At 60.2% G+C, this 20,705-nt stretch overlaps 1 protein-coding gene across 10 annotated transcripts in view; it reads right to left on the bottom strand.

Annotated features, from left to right (window-relative positions):
- The window catches only part of ADAMTSL2 (ADAMTS like 2), a 33,675-nt gene extending 13,519 nt beyond the window's left edge, over positions 1–20,156 (bottom strand). For 2 of the 10 annotated variants that reach the window (XM_025982056.2, XM_072748212.1), the window contains exons 1-11: positions 19,660–19,962; positions 17,851–18,099; positions 17,154–17,296; positions 16,201–16,276; positions 14,995–15,097; positions 14,355–14,500; positions 14,094–14,217; positions 11,481–11,561; positions 9,043–9,218; positions 3,767–4,115; positions 1,855–2,227 (exon numbers count right to left, since the gene is read on the bottom strand). In XM_025982056.2, the coding sequence (XP_025837841.1) occupies positions 1,855–2,227; positions 3,767–4,115; positions 9,043–9,218; positions 11,481–11,561; positions 14,094–14,217; positions 14,355–14,500; positions 14,995–15,097; positions 16,201–16,276; positions 17,154–17,296; positions 17,851–17,940 (1,661 nt within the window). In that variant the 5' untranslated portion in view covers positions 17,941–18,099; positions 19,660–19,962. Of the gene's footprint in view, positions 1–1,854; positions 2,228–3,766; positions 4,116–9,042; positions 9,219–11,480; positions 11,562–14,093; positions 14,218–14,354; positions 14,501–14,994; positions 15,098–16,200; positions 16,277–17,153; positions 17,297–17,850; positions 18,100–19,659 lie in introns of those variants that run through there. The other 8 variants (XM_025982054.2, XM_025982057.2, XM_025982058.2 and 5 more) reach the window with 8 other exon arrangements.
- Positions 20,157–20,705: the final 549 nt, after the last annotated feature.

The raw sequence follows: 20,705 nt of genomic DNA, 5'->3' as shown, positions 1-20,705 counted from the left end.
CAACCACCTCACCTTATGAGGAATGCCCAAACCTTCTTTTAAACCCAGTGACCCAGGGTCCCAAGCATCCTCAGCCCGCCTATGGCTCCGTTCATGTTTGGTGTCTAAAGTCAAGGAGTTCAGATGGGTCTTCAAAGACAAAACAAGAACCATTGAGTCCTTCCCACCTCTAGCCCCCACCCCCCACCAGTGGCTGCTCAGTGTGACTCGCTCTGCTGAAAGCAGTCTCACTGCCCCCTGAGCTTCTGGGGAACAGTGCAGGGAACTCCATAGTGGCTGTCATTGGCCCAAGGGATTTGTCACCGGGGATTCTCCCCTAGTAGGGATGGTGGCAGGCCTGGGGCCACCCTGCTCCCAAGTGCCTCCCACCCAGAGCCAGCTGTGACTGTCCAGGTGTCCTCACGTGTGACTGTCCAGGTGTCCTCAGATGTGTCCAGACATCTCCAGGTGTGGCTGACAAGGTGTCCCCAGGTGTGACTGTCCAGGCATCTCCAGGTGTGGCTGACAAGGTGTCCCCAGGTGTGACTGTCCAGGTGTCCCCAGGTGTGACTGTCCAAGCATCCCCAGGTGTGACTGTCCAGGTGTCCCCAGGTATGACTGTCCAGGCATCTCCAGGTGTGGCTGACAAGGTGTCCCCAGGTGTAACTGTCCAGGTGTCCCCAGGTATGACTGTCCAGGCATCTCCAGGTGTGGCTGACAAGGTGTCCCCAGGTGTAACTGTCCAGGTGTCCCCAGGTGTAACGGTCCAAGCATCTCCAGGTGTGGCTGACAAGGTTTCCCCAGGTGTGACTGTCCAGGCATCCCTAAATGTGACTGTCCAGGCATCTCCAGGTGTAACTGTCCAGGAGTCCCCAGGTGTGACTGTCCAGGCATCTCCAGGTGTAACTGTCCAGGAGTCCCCAGGTGTGACTGTCCAGGCATCTCCAGGTGTGGCTAACAAGGTTTCCCCAGGTGTGACTGTCCAGGCATCCCTAGATGTGACTGTCCAGGCATCTCTAGGTGTAACTGTCCAGGAGTCCCCAGGTGTGACTGTCCAGGCATCTCCAGGTGTGGCTAACAAGGTTTCCCCAGGTGTGACTGTCCAGGCATCCCTAGATGTGACTGTCCAGGCATCTCCAGGTGTAACTGTCCAGGAGTCCCCAGGTGTGACTGTCCAGGCATCTCCAGGTGTGGCTGACAAGGTTTCCCTAGGTGTGACTGTCCAGGCAACTCCAGGTATAACTGTTTAGGCATCTCCAGATGTGACTGTCCAGGTGTCCCCAGGTGTATCTCTGGCTCTGGACACCTAGCCTCAGGTAGCCCCTTACTCGACCCATCCTGGAGGCAGCTCCAGCCCCAGAAGCAGAAGGCCTTATTCCCAGTGCCTGACTCTGGGCTCTGGCCCTGCCCGAGGACCCCAGTGGACCCTTCCCCACCTCCTGTCTGGCCCTCAATGAAGTCGGGCCTGAGCCACTGTGCACTCAGTGAGCAGCCTGGAGCACCCACCTCATGCTCGGCAGCTTGTGTGCGGTGACCATCCAGACTGGGAACCCAGGCCTTCAGGCTCTCTGACCCCTTCCATGCCCCCGTAACTGCCCTACCACTAAGGGGGGTTGTTCCCACACACGTGGATGCTCGGCCGAGCTGGGCTCACAATGAGCACTAGGAACCGTTCACCACCTCCTCCCCCTGAACCGGTGTCAGAGCCACACACGATGCTCAGCCAAACTTGTGGCAAGAAGTCACTAAACCCCAGGCTTTTGAGCTCTCTACTCAGACTCAGGGTTGGGGCCCGGGGCAGGAGTGGGGTCGGGCCTGTCCCCCACCCCAGGCCTGCCCCAGCAGCCCTGACAGGGCAGCAGAAGCATCTCTTACCTGGCCTTGTGAGTCCTGTTGCCAGCCAAGGCAGGGAGGCTGGAGCTGGCGTTGGGGAACGGGGCCTCCGAGGAGGAGTTGGTGACTCTGTCACTGCTCAGCTCCAGGTAGGACCCATTGAGCAGATAAGCCCCCGCTTCCTCATTCTCCTCATAGTCCACGTAGAGGCTCTCGGCCGGGGAGCGCCTTGGGGCGCCCTGTGCAAAGATGCTATTACCCGTCTCATTGAAGGGGAGCTCTCTGGAGTCGGAGCCTGCGCCCAGGAGCTGATCAGAGATGACGTTGGCAGAGAGGAGCCGCTGGGAGGTAAGACGTTTGTCCACCTGTTGTTCATCCTTGTCCCCCGTGAGAGCCGTCCCTGTGGCATTGCCGTCTATGAGGGAGACAGGTGGCTCACTCTCAGATGCTCCCATGTGTGGATGCCAGGGCTGCCCGTGGGGGTGGGGGCGGGCACTCAGGGTGGCTGGCAGCAAAGACCTGAACTGGGAGGTTCCCAGAGGCAGGTTTCTGCACAGGGAGAGGACACAGACCACCACGTGGAGGTGTGCCCACCGGCCTGGACTATCTCTTGCAGGGAAATCGGATTGAATAGGGTCCCCTTAAAACTCATGCCTGCCCTGAACCTCATCAGAATGTGAGCTTATTTGAAATGGGATCCTGGTAAAGGTAGTTAAGGATCTAGAGTTGAGTCATCATGGATTTGTGGGCGGTGCAGGGGGGGGACTATATCCAACAGCTGTTGTCCCTGTAAGAAGGAGATTGCATGTGACAGACACAGAGGAGAAGGCATGTGACCACGGAAGTGCAGAGGTTGGGGCCCCCAGGAACCAGGAGAAGCAGGAAAGACCCCCCTCTGCCTGCCACCACCCACAGCCTCCAGAGGGAGTGTGGGCCTGCTGACACCTGACACCTTGATTTTGGACTTTTGGTCTCCATAACTGGGAGAGATGAGTTTCCAGCTGTGGGGAGCCTCCCGGTTTGGGGTGGTTTGATACAGCAGTCCCAGGGCACTAAAACAACTCCTAAAGTGCTTTTTACTTGAAGACTCTCGGGGTCTTAAAAATTGGAGGCATGTGGGCAGCCCCAGTGGCTCAGAGGTTTAGCACCACCTTCAGCCAGGGGTGTGATCCTGGAGACCCAGGATCGAGTCCCACCCACATCCGGCTCCCTACATGGGGCCTGCTTCTCCCTCTGCCTGTGTCTCTGCCTCTTTCTCTCTCTCTGTGTCTCCAATCAATCAATAAATAAAATCTTAAAAAAAAAAATTGGAGGCATGGTCCAGACCAACCCTGGCAAGCCACTGCATGGGCCTTAGGAACACGGCCAAGCTACTGGTGTGGCATCGGGGACCCTAACTCACCCCTATATCTCTGGCCACGCCTCCCGCTGCTTCCCTGAACCCTGCCCTGCCCAGGCTGGCTCTCACTGGCTCTCTCTTTCATCCCACCCCTCGCCCACAGCCTCAAGTGTTCCCAAGCCCTCAGGTCAGGGGCCACCCTCTCTGAGGACCCGAGGTCCTCCCATGCCCCCTTGCTGACCGGTTACCCCCTTCCAGATCACTGGCCACACCTTGGTGTGCTGTCTGTCTCTACCAAATGAACAAGGGCACGGGCTGGAAGGTCAGACTGTCCTGGGTTCGACTCCCAGTTCATCTATGGATATGGGAAAGCCCACATCTAAGCCTTAGCCTCCGCAACTGAAATGAGGACAACTGTGCCTGCCTCAAAGAATAGATGAGAAACAGCACGTATGTGAAGTGGTGGCACTGGTCCTGTCCCCGAAGCTGCACATTGCAAGCCTCTGATCAGCCCCGTCTGCAAGCCTCATCTGCAGGCTGCAGGAGACCGAAGACCCCTTGCCCAGGGCCCGTCTCCCTAGGAAGCCCCTGCCCCATCCCATCCCTCCTGGTTACCTCGGAAGCCCTTGCCTCTGGGGGGTCCCTCACAGGCCCGGCCACTGGCCTGCTCGCACACCTCGTTGGTCTCCTGGCCCTTGCTCAGACCCAGCTCGATCCCCGGGCCCAGGTGGCCGAACAGCCGGTTGTCCAGGCCCAGCCGCTCAGAGGAGGCCTGGCTGTAGAAGGAGGTGTTGTGCTGAAGGAAGCCCAGCAATGCGGCCCCATCCAGCTCCTGGCTCTCTGCACTCTCGGAGGTGGGCTCGGAGAAGCTGTAGTAGACCGGTTGGATGCGGTGGGTGTGCGGCGGCTGCAGCAGCGTGTACTCAAAGGTGATGGAGGGGCTTTTGCCATTCTGGTTCCATACCTGGGGAGGAGAAGAAGTGGAACCCCACCCCTTCCGCACAAGCCTGGGGTGGCTGCCGAGGTTCGTCACCCACCAGCCCCTAGAGGGAAGACACACTTTTGTCCCGAGCTGCAAGAGGCGGTCTCAGCCGTGGTGCACAGCTGAGTCCTTCCTTCCCAGGGACTCAGCCTTGGCCAAAGAACGGGGCCTCCACTCATGCTGCACCTCACCCCTTAGGGCAGCCCGCATCTGAAGCCTGGTGAGTAGGAGCATGCCCAGGGAGGGGGCGGAGGAAGGTGTCCACCCCGGGCACAGGCCACGGTGGGCATGAAGAGGATGTTCTACAAGTAATAAAGCTGACTCAAACCCAATCTGCATTTTCTTCTCACCACGAGTCAAAAATCCCACAGGGGTAACTCTGGGACAAAGTGCCAACATGCCACCAGGGTGGTTCTTGGAAGCTTGGAGAAAGGGAGCCAACACTAAGTGAAGGATAAAGCCATGGCAGATAATGGGAGTGTAAGGAGAGACTGCAAACCCCACCAGGTGACCGTTTCTGGCAGGACCCCCTGGAGGACATTCTATTCACCAGAGTGAAAGGAAATGTGCCCAAGAGGAAGCAGTAGCATCACTCAGAAGGACACTTGGAGGGACACCATTAAGTATCCCCAGGCCAGACAGATGCCAGAACAAGCTGTCATAGAACCAGGCTCCCCAAGATCATCAGAACCCAGGGGGCTGACGTGGTAGCCAGGAAGCCTGACCCACAGAGACCTCCGCACACGGCCCATAGGACAAAGGATCCCAGGGGACATATAGATGGACCCAGAAAAGGCACCTCTCCATCTGTAAGATCAAAAGAAATCAAGGGTGGATATTCAGGGGCGGAGGGCAGCTGCCCCAGAAAATTCACCGCCCCACCCGATTTCCTGGGTCAGCATCCAGACCCACAATCCACTGAATGATGGAACGGCCGGGTCCCTGAGAAGAAGAAGCCACAACAAGTTTATATGGTAATGATTCCCCTAGTTTTTCTCCCCCAGAATCGACATAGTCATTGACCTGGTTAACTGTTCGCTGGAGAAATGGGTGGACATCTGGTAGCCAGGGTTTAGGTTGTCACTGCCCGTCAGGGACCTAGAGCATTGTCACACACCCCGTTAATTAGACAGCATGTGGGTGACAAATGGCAGCCCAACTACAGCCCAGGTCTGGCTCGCAGTATGTGCACTGGACGCAAAACTTGACCAGCTCCCACGTGCACAGTGGCAGCTGGCTCCTCAACCTGTAGGGGAGGGGCAACCATCACCGGGGGAGCTAAATGCAAGCCTATGGTCCCAACCCCTGACCCCCACCCCATCCAAGAGAGTAAATCAAAAACAGTATTGCATCCTGGGGAAATTACAGAGATTAGTGTCAGTCCTGGTGACCTGAAGGATGGGAGGTGGTAACCCCCATGCCCCATGCCTAACTCAACAGTTTGGCTGCTATATAAGCAAGATAGATCCAGGAGGGTGACAAGGAGCCCCTCCAAACCCAATGGCGTGGGAGCTCCAGATAAACTTTTTTTCCAGAGCAGATTAACATGACCTCAAGTTGACCACACATGGCCACCAACGTGGCAAATATGATCTTTCCCACCCCTACTGGGTAGAGGCAGTTTCTATTCCCCTGGGATGGACAACAGTCCCTGTTTGCAGTTTAGTCCCAGGGCGGTGTCAACCACCCCCCAACTCCCCACTTGTGTCACTTGTTAAAGCACAGCAGGGAGCATCCCCCATGAGAAGGGCACTGAGCCTGTCGGCAGGGGCCAGCCTCCACCATCAGTCCACCCATTGATGGCACAGTGGGTACATGAATGGAACAGCCATGCAGGCGATGCTGGAATCTCTGCACAGGCCCCAGGGTGTGGACCAAGGCTGCTCTAGCTACTTCCACCACTGGAAGTCCAGCTGGGCCTCAGACCCAGGGGCTCACAGGGCATTTGATCCACCGAGACAGGATACCACATGACATTGCGTTGGCCAAAGAGACCCACTTTATAGCAAAGGAGGGGCCACCGCAGGCACGTGACCATGAGATCTGCTGGACCCACCCTTGGCTGCCCCACACAGAAACCGCCAGCCTGATGGGACAGCACGCAGTAAAGCGGTGGTATGGCTTGCAGACAGCAGCACTGTGTGAGGACGAGGCGCCAGGGCACCCTCCATGACACAACCATGACGAATCACCCTGACACAGTACGGGGGCCCTAGTGGGCAGGCCGCGTGGCTCTGGGAACCACAAAATGAGTTGCTGTGGCGATAATTCCCAGGTCCCCAGGGAGCATTTGGGGTTTCTGGTCCCTGTGGCTCTAGGGTCTGCAGGTCCACAGATCCTGCTTGCCAGACAGGGAACACTTGCACCAGGAGACATGGCAAGAATTTCATTAAACTCTCGGCTCTGATTGTCACCTGGTCCACTTGGGTGCCTGTGTCAGGAGAGTAGCAAGAGTGACCGCCCTGGTAGGGGAATTGACCCTGACCACCAGGCGTGTGTAGGGACGTGTCAACCCTGGGGAATATATTTGATTACCTGCTTTCCCCCTGGGGCATCTCCTGGTATCTGCCTGCCCATTTTCAATGGTAACTGGTTAAGAATGGGGCAGAGTCTGGAGCCCAGGAGCCCAGACCCCTCAGGTGAGCTTACCTGGTCAGGTAAGCCACCTAGACTAGCAGAGGGGAACCTAGAGTGACCAGTGGAGGAGGCAAGTAATGTGATTGGGTTGCAGCCCCCTGACGAACTTTTGTTCATCCCACCAGCCTTCTCTGTGAGGCTCCCTGGGAAGAAGCCAACCAGAACTCTAGAGGAGCTCTTCCCGCCAAGGTAAACTCGTGATACAAAGCAAATGGTTGCCTCCAGTCCCCGCCCTTCCACGAGCAGCCTGGAACGCTCTGTGGACAGTTCCCAGAGAGACCTGCCCCAGGAGTCATCCTCAGCTGAAGATAACTGCCTCTCCCAGGGTCACACCCAGCCCTGCGGCTTCCAGCAACTATGCTCTGCCTCTCTGCCTCAACTGGAGAGGACTCTGAGGGGCCATTGCAACCCCAGAGCCCCCAGGGGATCAGCTGAGGTTCCGGCCATACCTCTCCACATCTCCCTCTGTCTCGTCCGGCCCCCCGGCCCTCAGGAGAGCCCCGACCCCAGCTGCCTCTCCTGAGACCACACCCCAAACCCTGCATCACACTGTCCTCTGTCCAGGAGTCTGGGTCCTGGGACGCTGAAGCCAGGCAGCTGGTGTGCCTCAGGGGCAGCTCCAAGGGAAGGTGGAGAGGTATGTGGCCCCCACTACATTCTGGGGCCATCCAAGGAGGCTTTTCAGCCAAGAAGCAATGTGGGGAGGGGGCGCCCCCCCCCCCCCCAGTTAGAGACCCCTCCAGCATAGCACTTAAACAAACAGCTGGCTCTGGCACCAGCTGACCTGCCATGTAGCAGCCCCGGCAGGGGCCAGTCACAGGCTCCAAGTGCCCAGGGTTTTCCTCTACAGAGTGAGGATACAAATGGTGGAATTGAAATCAAATCAGGTCAGGTGGGGTGGGGGGTTGGGTCCACAGACCCTGGAAAACATCAGAACTGCCCATCTGGATATCACCTGCTTTCACTGACAAGTCCTCTTCTGTTTTCTCAGCACTGGGGCACCGAGTGGCGATGGCTCTCATTTCTAGACACCAGCTGTGTCCCGGCAAGCTGACACAGCAGGCCCAAACTCTCTCCTGCCCTCTGCTCACCTCCCTGCACCCCCCCACCTCAGAAGCCGTGAACACCCTGGAAGGGCAGTAAGGGGTAGGGGCAGGTTCCACAATATTGAGGACCAGGCAAAAATACCACAGTGTCAATGGGGCCAAGGGCAGGGAACTAGGTGGGGGTGTAAACACCCCAACTGTGCAATGGGGAGGAGGCCTGCATCCCCGCATCCCTGCATCCCAACTAGCTTCCTGGCCTCAGTGGCTAGTGCAGATCCGATGGCTGCAGCTTCCTGCTATGCAGGCCCACCAGGGTCACTAACAGCACTGGGGAAGGAAGAAGGAAGAAAGGAAGGGAGGAAAGGAGGGAGGAAGGGAGGGAAGAAGAGAGGGAAGAAGGAAGGAAGGAGTGAAGGAGTCAGTGAATGAATGAGTGAGTGAAGGAATGAGTAAATAAATGAGTGAATGAAGGAACTGTGAGTAAGTGAATGAGTGAATGAGTTAATGAATGAGTGAGTGGGGATGCCTGGGTGGCTCAGTGGTTAAGTGTCTGCCTTCAGCTCAAGGTGTGATCCCGGAGTCCCGGGACTGAGTCCCACATCAGGCTGCCCGCAGGAAGCCTGCTTCTCCCTCTGCCTATGTCTCTTTCTTCATCTCTCTCTGTGTCTCTCATGAATAAATAAATAAAATCTTAAATGAATGAATGAATGAATGAGTGAATAAATGAATCAGTGAAAAGGAATGTGTGCATGAATGAATGAATGGGAGTGAATGACCAATGAGTGGATGAATGAGAATGAATGGGTCAATGAGTGAGAATGAGAGAATGACTAAGTGAGAGAGCAATGAGTAAATGAAGGGATAAATGAATAAATGAGTGAATGAGTAACAAGTGAATGAGTGAATAAGTGAATGAGAATGAATGAGTGAGTGAATGAATGAATGAGTACAAATGAATGAGGGAATAAGTGAAATGAATGAGTGAACGAATGACTACGAGTGCTGGACCAACGCACCCACTCCTGGGCTGAGGGCTGGGACAGCGGGTGGCTGGCTGGACAAGTGACTGGGAATGAAGTCACACACATGTGGGCTTTGGAGACTAAGGGAAGGAAGGAGACCCGGGGCTGTGAGACAAGGGCGGGAGTGACCAGGGCGGGGTGGGGGGGCGTGCAACGCGTGGCCCAAGCTCCGGGGCCCCTGCAGGGCTGGCCCCGCTCACCCACCATGACGTTCAGGCCCTGGTTGGTGGGCCCCTGCGCCACAATGTACTCGATGCCCGTCTCGTAGACGTCCATGGGCCGCCGGTACTTGACCACGGTGCCCGCGATGTTGAAGTTCTTGGGGCTGTCCACCTTGAAGTTGCCGTTGAAGAAATAGTAGCCAGCTTCATCTGCGAGAGCTGAAGGGGCAAAGCCAGCCAGTCACCTGTGCGGGCCGCACTGGGCAGGGACGGAGGGACAGGGAGCAGCCAGCAGCGCCCACCCGGGCAGCGACGGCCAGCTCAGCCCTGGGACCCCAAGACGGGACACTCCCTGTCGTTGGGGAGTTGGGCATCCTGCCACGTCCAGCATTGGCCTGGGGATGCTCAGAAAGTGTGGACACACTCTCCCATCACCCGGCCCTGCTGAAAACTCACTGTGTGACCCTGGGTGAACTGCACCCCCCCCCAGCTTCCCACCTTGGAAAAGGGACCACACATGGGGACCCCAGGGTCCCTCCAGGGCCTGTGCTGAGCAACGCTGCAGCCCTGGCCTGACTGACCCGGAACACTGTCCCTGCGGCCTCTGCAGGCCCCGCTGGACCACCCTGAGCTGACCAGCTCCATGCTGTCACTGGAAGCCCTGACATCCTGTGGCGTGGCTGCTGCCACCAGGCTGACCATTCCCCCCATCAACCCATTCTCCCAGGCGTGGCTGAGGGCGGCCCGGGCACATGCTTAGTCACCCTCTCATTGAGACGGGGTGTGAGTGGACACTTGGAACACAGGACCTCCGAAGGACGGCCACTCCCAGGGCCTGACCCGAGCCTGATGACGCCCAGACAGCAGGAACGTGCGTGCAACCCAGCTCCTGCCAGCCCCGGAGGTCAGAACAGCCTCCCGGAGCTGGGGGGTCGGGGGGGACCATGCAGGGCAGCTGGCCTGCCCTGGGGCTGTGGAGGGCGAGCAGAGGTGCTGGGCGCCGTGGGCGCAGCGGGTGGGAGGGAAGAGGCGGGCTCCGAGCCGGGCCACAGCGTGCCTTTCGGAGGCTGTCCGGAGAGCCAGTGCCGGAAACTGGTCTGAGGGCGGGGACGAGCTCCGTTTCCAGAGCTCCTGATGCAATCGGAGCAGGGGAGTCGGGCCATTCATTTATTATCAGGCAGACGCAACACGCAACACACGTCTGCTACAGAAACGTCGGAGAGTCGCGGGAACGACCATCCGGGCCGCGCAGGCTGCGCACCATGGGGCGCGTGCCGGGGTGCGGCTGGTGGGGCCCGGCCGCCAGGTATGTGCACAGGGTTAAATCCCCGGCTGGCGTCCAAAGCCTGTTTCCTGACAGTAATGACCTTCCTTCCTGCGGCTCCCCCGCTGCTCGCAGGCTGTCCTTGCTGTTTCCACGCGTCTGGTTCGAGAGCGATTACTGTGCCGCCGGCTCTGAGAACACGGTGTTTCCTGGCCTCGCCACCCTCCCAGCGGGGGACACAGCCACCGGCCTGGCAGAGGCCCGGCTCCCAAGCCCGGGCAGTGGGGCCTGGGGCCTGGAGTGTGCAGACCTGGGGGCATGAGGGCTGGAGTTCGGAGGCCCCACTCACAGCGTCCCCACACAGGGACCAGTCCTGGCTCTCATGCAGCACCCTGAGACGCAGGGAGGGGAGCCAGGTGGCAGGCCGGCTTGCCTGCTGGGGTCCCTGGCCTGCCCATCACCCCCCACAGGACGAGGCCAGGGGCAGAGCAGTTCATCGGCCTCAACACCCACCTACTGCAGCCAGGAGGACCTCAGGCTGCTGCCCGCAGGTGTAGACACGGAGGTTACGGGGCCAACACTCCAGCTACACAGGGAGACTTTCTAGAAATTGTCACCAACTCGGGGCCTCACCGCCTCAGCCACTTATGCAAGTAGCTCCAGAATTGTCATGTCAAAGGACCCCTACTAACCATGATCCCACTGCCAGCAGAGCTGTCCAGTGGCAGGACATCACCCAAGAGCTACCAGGCCTGAGTCTGAATCTAACCTCTTCTCCTCGTCCCCCGTGGCCTCCAAGTGGCCACCTACGTGCTCTTGTTCCAACTCAACTTTCTTGCCTCCTGAGTCTCACTCTTGTACCCTGCGGGGGTTGGGGGGAGCCAGAGACCCCACTGCCAGCGCCTCCAGTTTTTGCCTGTACCAGGCACTCCAGGGACAGGGAACTCACTACCTGTCGGCACCTACCCCTCCTTTGTCAAGCAGCTCTCAGTATAGGTCCTTCTGCATGTGAGGGTGAGGTCACCTTCCCCATGACCACACCCCCCAACACACATATACACACAGCCAGGTCAAGTCCTGGCTTCTAGGGCCCGACCCTCTCCTGCAGGATGGATCCAGGGTCAAGCGCCCCTCTCCAACCCCATACACTTTACCCCACACAAAAAGCACGAGCCCACGAGAGGCAGCCCACCCTCTCTCAGGCCCCACACGCATACCCAGGACATCCGCAGACTTCTTCCGCTCCACGATCTGGATGTCTCGGGCGCCGGCCGGGATGTGGGTCACCAGAGAGTAACCTGGGGGAGATAATAAGATAGTGAGCGGCCAGTCGGCTGTGGCCACCACCTCTCTGTTGGGAAATCGTTACCCTCCTGTGGCTCCTGGTTGGGGTGGGGGGGACTGAGGCATCCCCCAACCCCAACCTCCCAACAGCTACACCTGAGCTCAAGACGTGAGTCCACAGCCCTGTGGAAAAGCCCCATGCATCTGGAGGGCTGGGCTGCTGCCCAGGGACACACCCAGGCTAACCTGGTTCCATGACCCCCTCCCACCAAGGTCATGGGTGACGCTCATCAGCACCTGACCCCCACTCCGGAGGGACACCGTTGGCCACAGGGACCTTAAAATCTGCTAGGGTCAAGCGGACTTGGGTCCTTCTCTGCCTCTGCCATGTATCACCGAGGTGGTCCTGAGCCCTCGGGCCTCACTCAGGGTCCTCACCTGGGCACAGGGACGACTGCCCCCCTCTAGGCAATGTGGGGAGGTTTCCCAATGGCACGGAGCCTCCCTCCCTCCAATGGCACGGTCACTACTATTATTGTTTTAAAACCTGTATTATCACAACATCATGAGGATTTTATCAAACACTGGCTGCATTGGAAGATGTGGGTGAGGAAGTACAGCTGGGGGCCTGTCCTGAAAGGCGGGGAGGTAGCCATGGGGACCTCCACAGGGACGCCCAACAAAGGCATCAAGGGTCTAGGGGGCAGCCCTCTGACGAAGGGACAGATGCTACCAGCAGCAGGTAGAGGGTGGTCTGAGGAGGAGGAAGAGAGGTTTTAAAAGCCCTAAAATGGAAAAGTCTCCCAGGAGAGAATGGTGACAGTGCTTTCTGAAATCAGGTTTGCTGGGGGGGGGTGGGGTGCGGGGACACCCATTGCAGAGTCCTTGGGTGCCTGCCAGCGGGTGAGCAGCTCTACAGGCCAGCCCTGCCTGCTGCGTTGCAGGTCCCCAAAGGAAGGCTCTGAGCTCGTCGTCCCAGCCAGAGGGTGCTAAGAGGCTCTTTGCGGGGGCCTGGGGGGCATTCACGTGGGGTGTCAGCCCCCCACAGTGGCAGAGCTTAGGCTCCCAGCGTGCCAGGCTGGGTGCAGAGGGGGGTGAAGGGGAGGTGGGGAGAGAGGTGCATGGGGCCCGCCTGCCTCCACGGTGGTGTCTCTGCCGCACACCCGCAGTACAAGTAGCAGCCAAGCAGGCAGGAAATGAGGACTCGGCATAACTGTCGTTTATCTATGTGCAGGTTTAAATACATCCATGTTTAAATTCGCAACTGGCTCACGAGATTGCTGTGCATTTGATAACAGCTCTTGCACAGAGCAGGGCTGGCGCCATGGTGAGCATGCACACGTGTATCAGGGACGAGTGTGGCTCGGTGCTTAGGACCACAGAGCCTGGAGCCAGGCTGTCTGTGTCCAGAGCCTGCTTGGCCACCTTGGCCACCTCTGGCTGCGTGGCCTCCCGCTCCTGTCTTCACCTCCCTGTTTCCACACCCGCCACATGGCACGCGTGACTATATCTGCCCGGCAATGTTCTGAGGCGTGAAAGCCTTGGCCCCACATGCAGAAAGGATGTGGCAATGTAGGTAGGATGGGAAATGTCAGCCCCAGCACCCCAGGGGTTGTTCCATGGGGCACGAACCTCATCTCCGGGGCCTGAGCACAGCCCACAGAACACAGCACATGGCCGCTCAGAGAGAGAGGCCCCCGGATCTGGCCTCCCTGCCTCGCTAGCCATGTGTCCTTCAGACCCCCTGGGCAGCTCTGCCCTGGGCCCTTGGTCTCAGACACTCCCTGCTCAGTCCAGGATGCCCATCCCTGGGTCCCACGTCCACGCCCTGTCATTAACTCCTAAATTACCCCTCCTGTCAGGGGTGGGACCTCCAGGACACGGCCAGGGGCCCAACAACTGGATCCCCGGGTGGCTCCCAGGAGTCCAGGCATGCCCAGCCTCCCTCGGGAACCTTGAGCAGGAAATCCCACGGTGGGCCTCGGTTTCCCCATCTGCCTTGTGGGTTTCAAGTGCCCTGCCTTCCGCAGTCTGAGGGCTGTGCTAATCCACGTTGGATTTACGGAGACCCAGAAATGCAGGCAGTTGGACACCAAGTGCTAGAGTGCAAAGTCCGGCCGGGTGCTCAGAACCCCTACCTGCCCACCACTCCCCACCAGCCCTAGCTGAGCCAGGCCAAACGGGCACACTGGGTGGACGGACATGCCACTGCCCCAGGAAGGGAGGGGCTAGCTCTGCACTGGCATTGGCCTCTGTGCCCCTTCAGCCCTCTGAGACTCAGGTTCAAGGGCTTAGGCCCCAGAATCCTCAAGCCCAGACTCAAATCTCACATCGGCTGTGGGGATGGGACCCGTGCCTCTATTTCCCCATTTTGGGTGCTGCTGCAAAGGTCAGACATGATCCCCTAGCCAAAGGGGGTTCTCCAGAGCCCCTGGCTGGCCCATCTGGGCACGGGGAGGAGGATGGGGGGCCCCAAGAGGGAACGGATCTCACACAGAGGCACTCAGCTGCCAGGGCCCCGGGTGAGGGGCGCAGGGGGCTCTTACCAAGGTGGGCATTCCCTTTGCGGTAGTTGCCCGTCACATGGGTGCAGCTGCTACCATCCCCCTGGCAGACGCCACACTTGTCCAGCGTGTGGGTGGAGAAGAGCACCCCGTCACAGCCGATGGGCTGCAGGAAGGGAGGCAGAGAGGGCCGCTGGGAGGGCGCTGAGGCCCGGACCCTGGGGGCTGCCACTGTCACATGTGGACAGGCGGGGCGGTCAGTGCAATGAGACCAGTGGGACTTTTGCTACAATGTTTAACAACCTCACATTTTCCAGACACGCAAACCCCTCGCAGGTCGGTGAGCTTGCAGGACGTGCCGTCGCGAGCGGGGACCATGAGCTGCCGCTGACCATCCACAGTGGTGCAGTGCAGGTCACATGGCTTGCTAGAGATGTGGACATAGTCGTCTGATGGGGAGAGAGGGCCATCTCAGGGTGGGGGGTGGGGGAGAGTTCCTCGTGCTCATTGCACAGATAGGAACACCGAGGCCTGGAGCATGCAAAGGACTTGCCCAGGGTCTCAGTGGCAAAAAAAAAAAAAAACAAGATGCTAGTGATCTGGCCCAGCCTGAGCTCTGTGAGGTCCAGCCCCTGCCTCCTTGTGAGGACAGGGCAGCTCCCCCTCCTCAGCAGGTCTGAGCCAACTGCCAGCCCTGGGCTATGGGTCCTGGGCACCCCAGCACTTACTCCATGAGTGGGAGAGACCAGCTCACCGTCACTGTTGCCTATGACCTTGGACAAGACCCATCCCTCTGGGCTTCGCCTCCCCGCCTGCCCACCCTGGGCGAGGATGTTCCCTCCCACTGCCCCCAGGAGGGAGCCGCCGGGCCAGGGTCTTTCCAGGGTGTGGAGGGCCCCCCACTGCTCTCTGATTCCCCACAGGGTGGCCTAGGGCCTGGTACCGGGGTACAGGGGCTTCCACTGGTGTGTCCGCCCGTCGTACACGCGGGAGTTGAAGGAGATGCACTGCTCCTCGCGGAAGCTCCTCCCGTCCGGCGGACACTCCTGCGGGGCGAGAGATGGGAGGTTCCAGGGGAACTCGGCCCGACAAAGGCATTTTTGTCCAGGCTGAGCAGGAAGTGGCTGCAGCCGGGATGGCCCGGCCGGGGCCCATGCGGCGGCCTCTCGCTCTCCCTGAGGGCCACTCGCTCTCTGGAAGGAGCAAGGACATGCAGAAGGGCAGCTATCATCCCTCAAGGACCTCCATGCACTGGCCATCCTTGGGCCCCAGGCAGGATCCTTTCATGCTGCCTCCAGCCCAGCCTTCTCCCCAGACGTACTGGGGGGCAGAGAAGGGGGCACCCGGCCTCAGCAGTGCTCACCCTGCATCCTTGGGCTGAGGCCCACCTGTGCGTGTGTCTGGAACACAGCCCATTGACTGAAGGTGGGCTTGAGTTCATAGAAGAGGGACCCCTGGGGTGGAGGGGAGAGGCCTGGCAGTGGGGCACAGTGGGGCACAGCTGGTCACGCTGGGCCATAACCTCACTATGTCTCCCTCCCGGGCTCACTAGCATCCAGTGACACCAACACAGGCCCTAACTCCCCGTGCGTGAGCAGAGACATAGCCACATGGGCGCAGGGTCACAGGGACATAAAGACCCCAGTGGCTTGCTGTCTTTCTGTCCCACACCTGGGAGTCAGGGTGCAGACTGGCCTGGGCCCCATTGAGAGCTAGAGCCACTGTCTGCTGCCCCATCCTGCCGGGGCTGGGGGTACCAGTGCCTGGGGAGCTGGAGTGGGCCACAGTGGGACTTCTCACAGGTGGGGACGGGAATGCCTGGTGACTGTCAATGTTCCGGTGAGCACCTGGCACAGTACTTGTGAGCAGAGTGGGGGCTGCAGCCAGAGTTCTCACACCTTGAGGCTATAAAGGCAAGTCCTTACCCCTGCATGTGTGGCACACACGGGGGAGGGGAGCGATGAGGGCAGGACAGATCTGATCTGAGGCATAAGGGGAGCTCTGAGCCCAGGACCCCTCACCATCCTTCTCTTCGACAGGAAATAAGGGGGAGGCCCAGGACAGAGTGTCTGGAAGACCTGGGAGGCCCCAAAAAGATCCCTCAGGAGCTTGGGGGGAGGCTCGCCATCCCCCCCAGGTGGGGCCTCACCTGCACTCTGCACAGCTGGTACCGCTTGGACGTGCCTGTGCAGGTCCTGTTCCCAGCACCCATGACAGATGTCCTCCTGTGGGAAGACACAAGCTGGGCTGGGGGTGGGAGCCACAAGCTGCAGGCACCAACCATGTTCCTCCTCCAAATGGTCTCTGGGGTCCCCAGAAGCCCCCCTCCTGACCTCCTGAAAAAATCCTCCTGACCCCCACTGCTCCACCACAGCCCAGGGGAGGGAAGATATCCAATTCACCTCTGTATCCCTGGCACAAGGCACAGGGTCTTTATACACAGATTACTATGTTTACTATGTCCCAGCCCCAAACTGGCAGGTCAGCCTCATCTCCACTCCACACCTGAGGAAACTATGCTCTGAGAAATTCAGTGGCTTGCCCAAGGTCACACAGCTAGGGAGCAACAGAGGCAAGACTTGAACCCAGGTGTGTCCAATGGTAACCACTGTATCATGTTTTTCTCCGTGTTTATTCAATTCAAGTCCTCAGAAGAGAAGGCCAGGGAGGACCTCACCCTTCATTGAAAAAATCCCAAGAAAGGGCACCTGGCTGGCTCAGTCAGTAGAGCACGTCACTCTGGATCTCAGGGTCATGTGTTCAAACCCCACATTGGGTCTAGGGCTTGTTGGAAGGAAGGAAGGAAGGAAGAAAAAAGAAAGAAAGAAAGAAAGAAAGAAAGAAAGAAAGAAAGAAAGAAAGAAAGAAAGAAAGAAAGAAAGAAAGAAAGAAAGTGATCCTGGTCTCTCATGAAAGAGCTGTCCCTAGCACCCTGGAGCAGGATGAAACCCAGGTCACCATCACCCAGGACCCATCAGGAACCTTGGCCCTGACAGGCCAGTGAAAAGACTGTCGCTCACCTGGCCTGTCCTGCCTCCAAAGGAAGACCTCTCCCAGCCTGGAATCCCCCTCACCCCATCACCTGCTGCCCCAGGCCCGCACCTCTGCTGTAGGCAGTGCCGCTCCTGGGATGTCACCCCGGCCCCACAGCTGCGGGAGCACGCCGTCCACTTGGTCCACTCTCCCCACCAGTAGGCAGTGGCGTCAGTGCCCCCCTCCAGGCTGTTGGAGGTTGGGCTGTTGTCCTGCGTGAAAGTCCCCACAGATGGGTTGGAAGAAGGCTGAGCCCTAGGGAAGGACTGGCCTGCCACCCCTGTGCCCTGGTCAGAAGGACACGGCCCATGGACGCTCGCTGGCTGGGTTGCTCCACACCCTGGCCCAGATCTCCAGGGCGGTCTTGGAGGGAGCTCCCCAGAATTCGTGGGCCTTGGATCCTCCCAATCTTGAGATCTGGAGCATTCTGGGGGCAAGAGGGGGTGCCTGAGGCTGCACCTAAACGTCCTTGCTCCCAAGCAGTCTGGGGCCTGGGTCCTATAGAACCACCCACACCCCTCGCTCCAGGCCTTTGCTCAGAAGGAGGTACTCAGGCCCCTCTGACCTCATCCTGCATGTCAGCAAGGGATCTGGAGTGGCCAGGGTCCCCGTGTAGGGGCCGGTCGGACTGGCTTGTGAGACATGCTCCTGGGACCTGAGCGGGGCCCTGGGAATGCATGCGGGGCTCCCTGGACACGTGCCCTGCACCGGTCACACCCCCTCCGACCTCACCCCCTCTGGGTGAGGGACCCTGCTCCCCACTCACCGTGGCCCCAGTAGATGCCACACCCCCCGCCAGAAGTACCACTGCCAGCAGGGCCCAGACCCAGCGCGAAGGCTGCCGTTGACCATCCATCCTAGGAAGCAAGGCCGCTGTTGCTGCGAGGCCAAGCCCAGCTCCTCTGACAGCCGACGAGGGTCCACTTTAGGGAAGAGCCCTTGGGGCTATCTGGGATTGATGGTTAGTGGCTGCTTGGTGGTCCCATGGGAGAGTTCGGTGAGTGATTAGAGATGCCTGCCATGGGCACGAGAGCCACAGGTGGTGGTGTGTTTGCTGAGCCTTGTCTTCCCCACCCACCCCCACCTAAGGATGGGCAGGGGTGCTCGCCCCGACCGCCAAGCTGCCCAGGGAGTGAGTGCCTGTGGAGGAATCCAGCTGCGGGCCCTGGCCACACCCATCGGGTGAAGGAGCCAAGCACCAGAGCTCAGGCTACCACCTCAGCGGGTGAACTGGCCAGAGCAAGAGCTCCTGGGAATTCTCACTGCTGGGCGCTTGCCGCCCAGGTGGGAGAGTGATACCCTGCCAGCCACGTGGGGCTGCTGGAAGGGCCGCGGACACCACCCACTCCGCCAGGCCCTTCCCCACCCTGGCCACTGCTACCCCTGCCCTTGAGGGAGCTGAGTGTCTGGGCCTCTCACACCCCAACCAAGATGCACAGCTCGTGCCCCCGGAGTGTGGAGCCAGGGGGCAGCCAGGGGCTGCAAGGCTGTGTCCCAATGCACGGGCACTGTCACCAACCCCCAGCCACCAGGGGTCAGATCAAGGGGACCCTCCAGCCTCCTGGCCTCTCAGCCTTGCCCATCTGCTTTCCCTGTGTGGATGCCTGCTTCCTAGAAGGGAGGCACGGGGGCCCCAGCAAGCCTCTGTCCAGGACTTGTCTCATGTCTGGAGTGTCACCTGCCAGCAAGGCACAAGAAGGGGCTTCAGAAGCCACCCAGCCCGTCCCCCGGTGGTCAGGTACGAGAGGAGGAAGCCAACTTGCCCCAAGCCACGCAGCAAAGTGGCCTGAGTAGTTGCCAGACCCAAGGAAACGTAGGCCCAGCTAATTCCAAGGAAGGAGGTGTGAAGGTCCCCCACCCCTGCCTGCCAGGCCCGCCAGCCCCAGGCCACCTCCAAATCCGCCCCTTGTCCCCTCCATCAGCCCTTGCAGGTCAAGCACCTGCAGATCTCCAGGAGCTGTGCCAGCAGCTTCCACTCGTCTTCAGAATGTCTGTGCCAGGAGGAGGCAGCAGGACACCCTCAGTTCGAGTTCGGAGCCAGCGTCCTTGAGACCCCCACCTCGCCAGCAGCCTGCTGCCACCTCCCGCCCCGTCTGCCACCCCTCCCCCGCGGGCCCCCATCTGCAGCCCCCGCCAGCTTCGCACAGCCTGGAGCCCCCCTCAGCGGTCCCATTGGCTAATCGGTGCCCGAGCTCCTGCCTGCCGAGCTAAAGACAGGTGCTGAGCCGGCCCCACACTTGGTTTTCATTAAGACTCCCAGACACCGCTGGCCATGGGCCAGGTCCGGCTCACGCGGGATCCATCCCTCCCTGGGGTCCAAAAACAGACACCGGCCAGCAGGAGAGGCTCGCCTCACTAAGAGCTTCAGGCGCCCGAGGCTGGGGGCTGAGGGGCCACCCTCGCCGTGCTCTGCCCGTCGCGACCCCTCCCTGGGAGCCCTCCTCCTGTTATGTAACAGCTCCCCCGAGGGGGCCCGGGGGATGCTCTGCGCCCCCCCTCCCTGCCGGCTCACACCGAGCTGCCCCCATGCCCGGGGAGGGCTGTGGTGGGAAGTGGGAAGGTCGGGGCGGCCTACCTGGCCCCGGGGTCAGCAGGTTGTCCTCCTGGGGAAGGGGGCAGAGCTGCTGTGGGCAGGCAGCGCCAGGTGCTCGGAGCAGGGGGAGGCTCAGAGTGCAGGGAGCCGTGGGCTCGGCCTCACTCCCTTCTTCCTCCTCCTCCTCCCGGTCGCCGCCTCCCTCCTCCACTTCAAAGAGCACCCACGAGAGGGGGTTCCCAGGGAGGCGCGCAGCCCAGTGGCGGCTCTGCAGCGGGGCGGCCTTTATAGCTGTCAGGCAGACAGGGAGGAACTCACACTTCCCACCAGGCTGCTCCCCCGCCCGCCGCGGCCGGCCTGGCGCACACTTTAACCCGCTCCGCGCCTCTGGAGTCCGGCCAGGCCGGCCAGCTGCCTGCTGACTGCTGCCTCGGCGGCGGCCCAGAGCAACAAGCGGGGAGGCCGCCTTCCCGGGTCTCACGCCGGGAGCTGTGTGCTGGGGTGTCCAGACAGAGCAGCTGTGGGCCCGGGGTCACAGCGGAGACTGGGGGTGCCAAGGCCCCAGCCCAGGCCTGCCCGATTTCTGCCTCAAGAAGGGCACCCCCCAGTCTCTGGCCCGCCCGAGAATGGAGTCCCGGGCCATGTGCCATGTCCAATCTGATCGCCCCATTTCACAGATGGGAAAGGTGACATCTGGGTCACCCAGGCGGCCTCAGAAAGGTTCCCCTGAGAGGCCGATGCCTCCACAGGTGGAGGCATGAAGGGGGATCCAGTGAGGGCTCAGCCTGGGGCTCCAGGGAAGGCACAGAAGTGCCCATGGCTTACTGACCAGACAGCCAGAGTGGCCACGGCCTGTGGGGGCGGGGGGGGGGCACATGGGGAACTCTGCGCAGATGTTCAGCACCAGCTTGGCAGGGCACAGCGGCCTGGCTGGGCCCAGGCCAGTTGGGCAGCCCCAGGCGGGCCAGACGTGGTGCTCCGGGCCTGTGTTCCTGCTGAGTCAGAGCGTGGAGCCGAGGACGGAGCCGAGGACAGAGCAAGCAGCACGCGCTCTAGCCGCCCAGGAGCCCAGCAGACCCCAGTCCTGG

The sequence above is a fragment of the Vulpes vulpes genome, chromosome 2 (genome assembly GCF_048418805.1).
Source record: "Vulpes vulpes isolate BD-2025 chromosome 2, VulVul3, whole genome shotgun sequence".
NCBI classification, from domain to species: Eukaryota; Metazoa; Chordata; class Mammalia; order Carnivora; family Canidae; genus Vulpes; species Vulpes vulpes.
The sequence above is the reverse complement of the archived record's forward strand: the minus strand, read 5'-3'. Positions and strand labels throughout refer to the sequence as shown.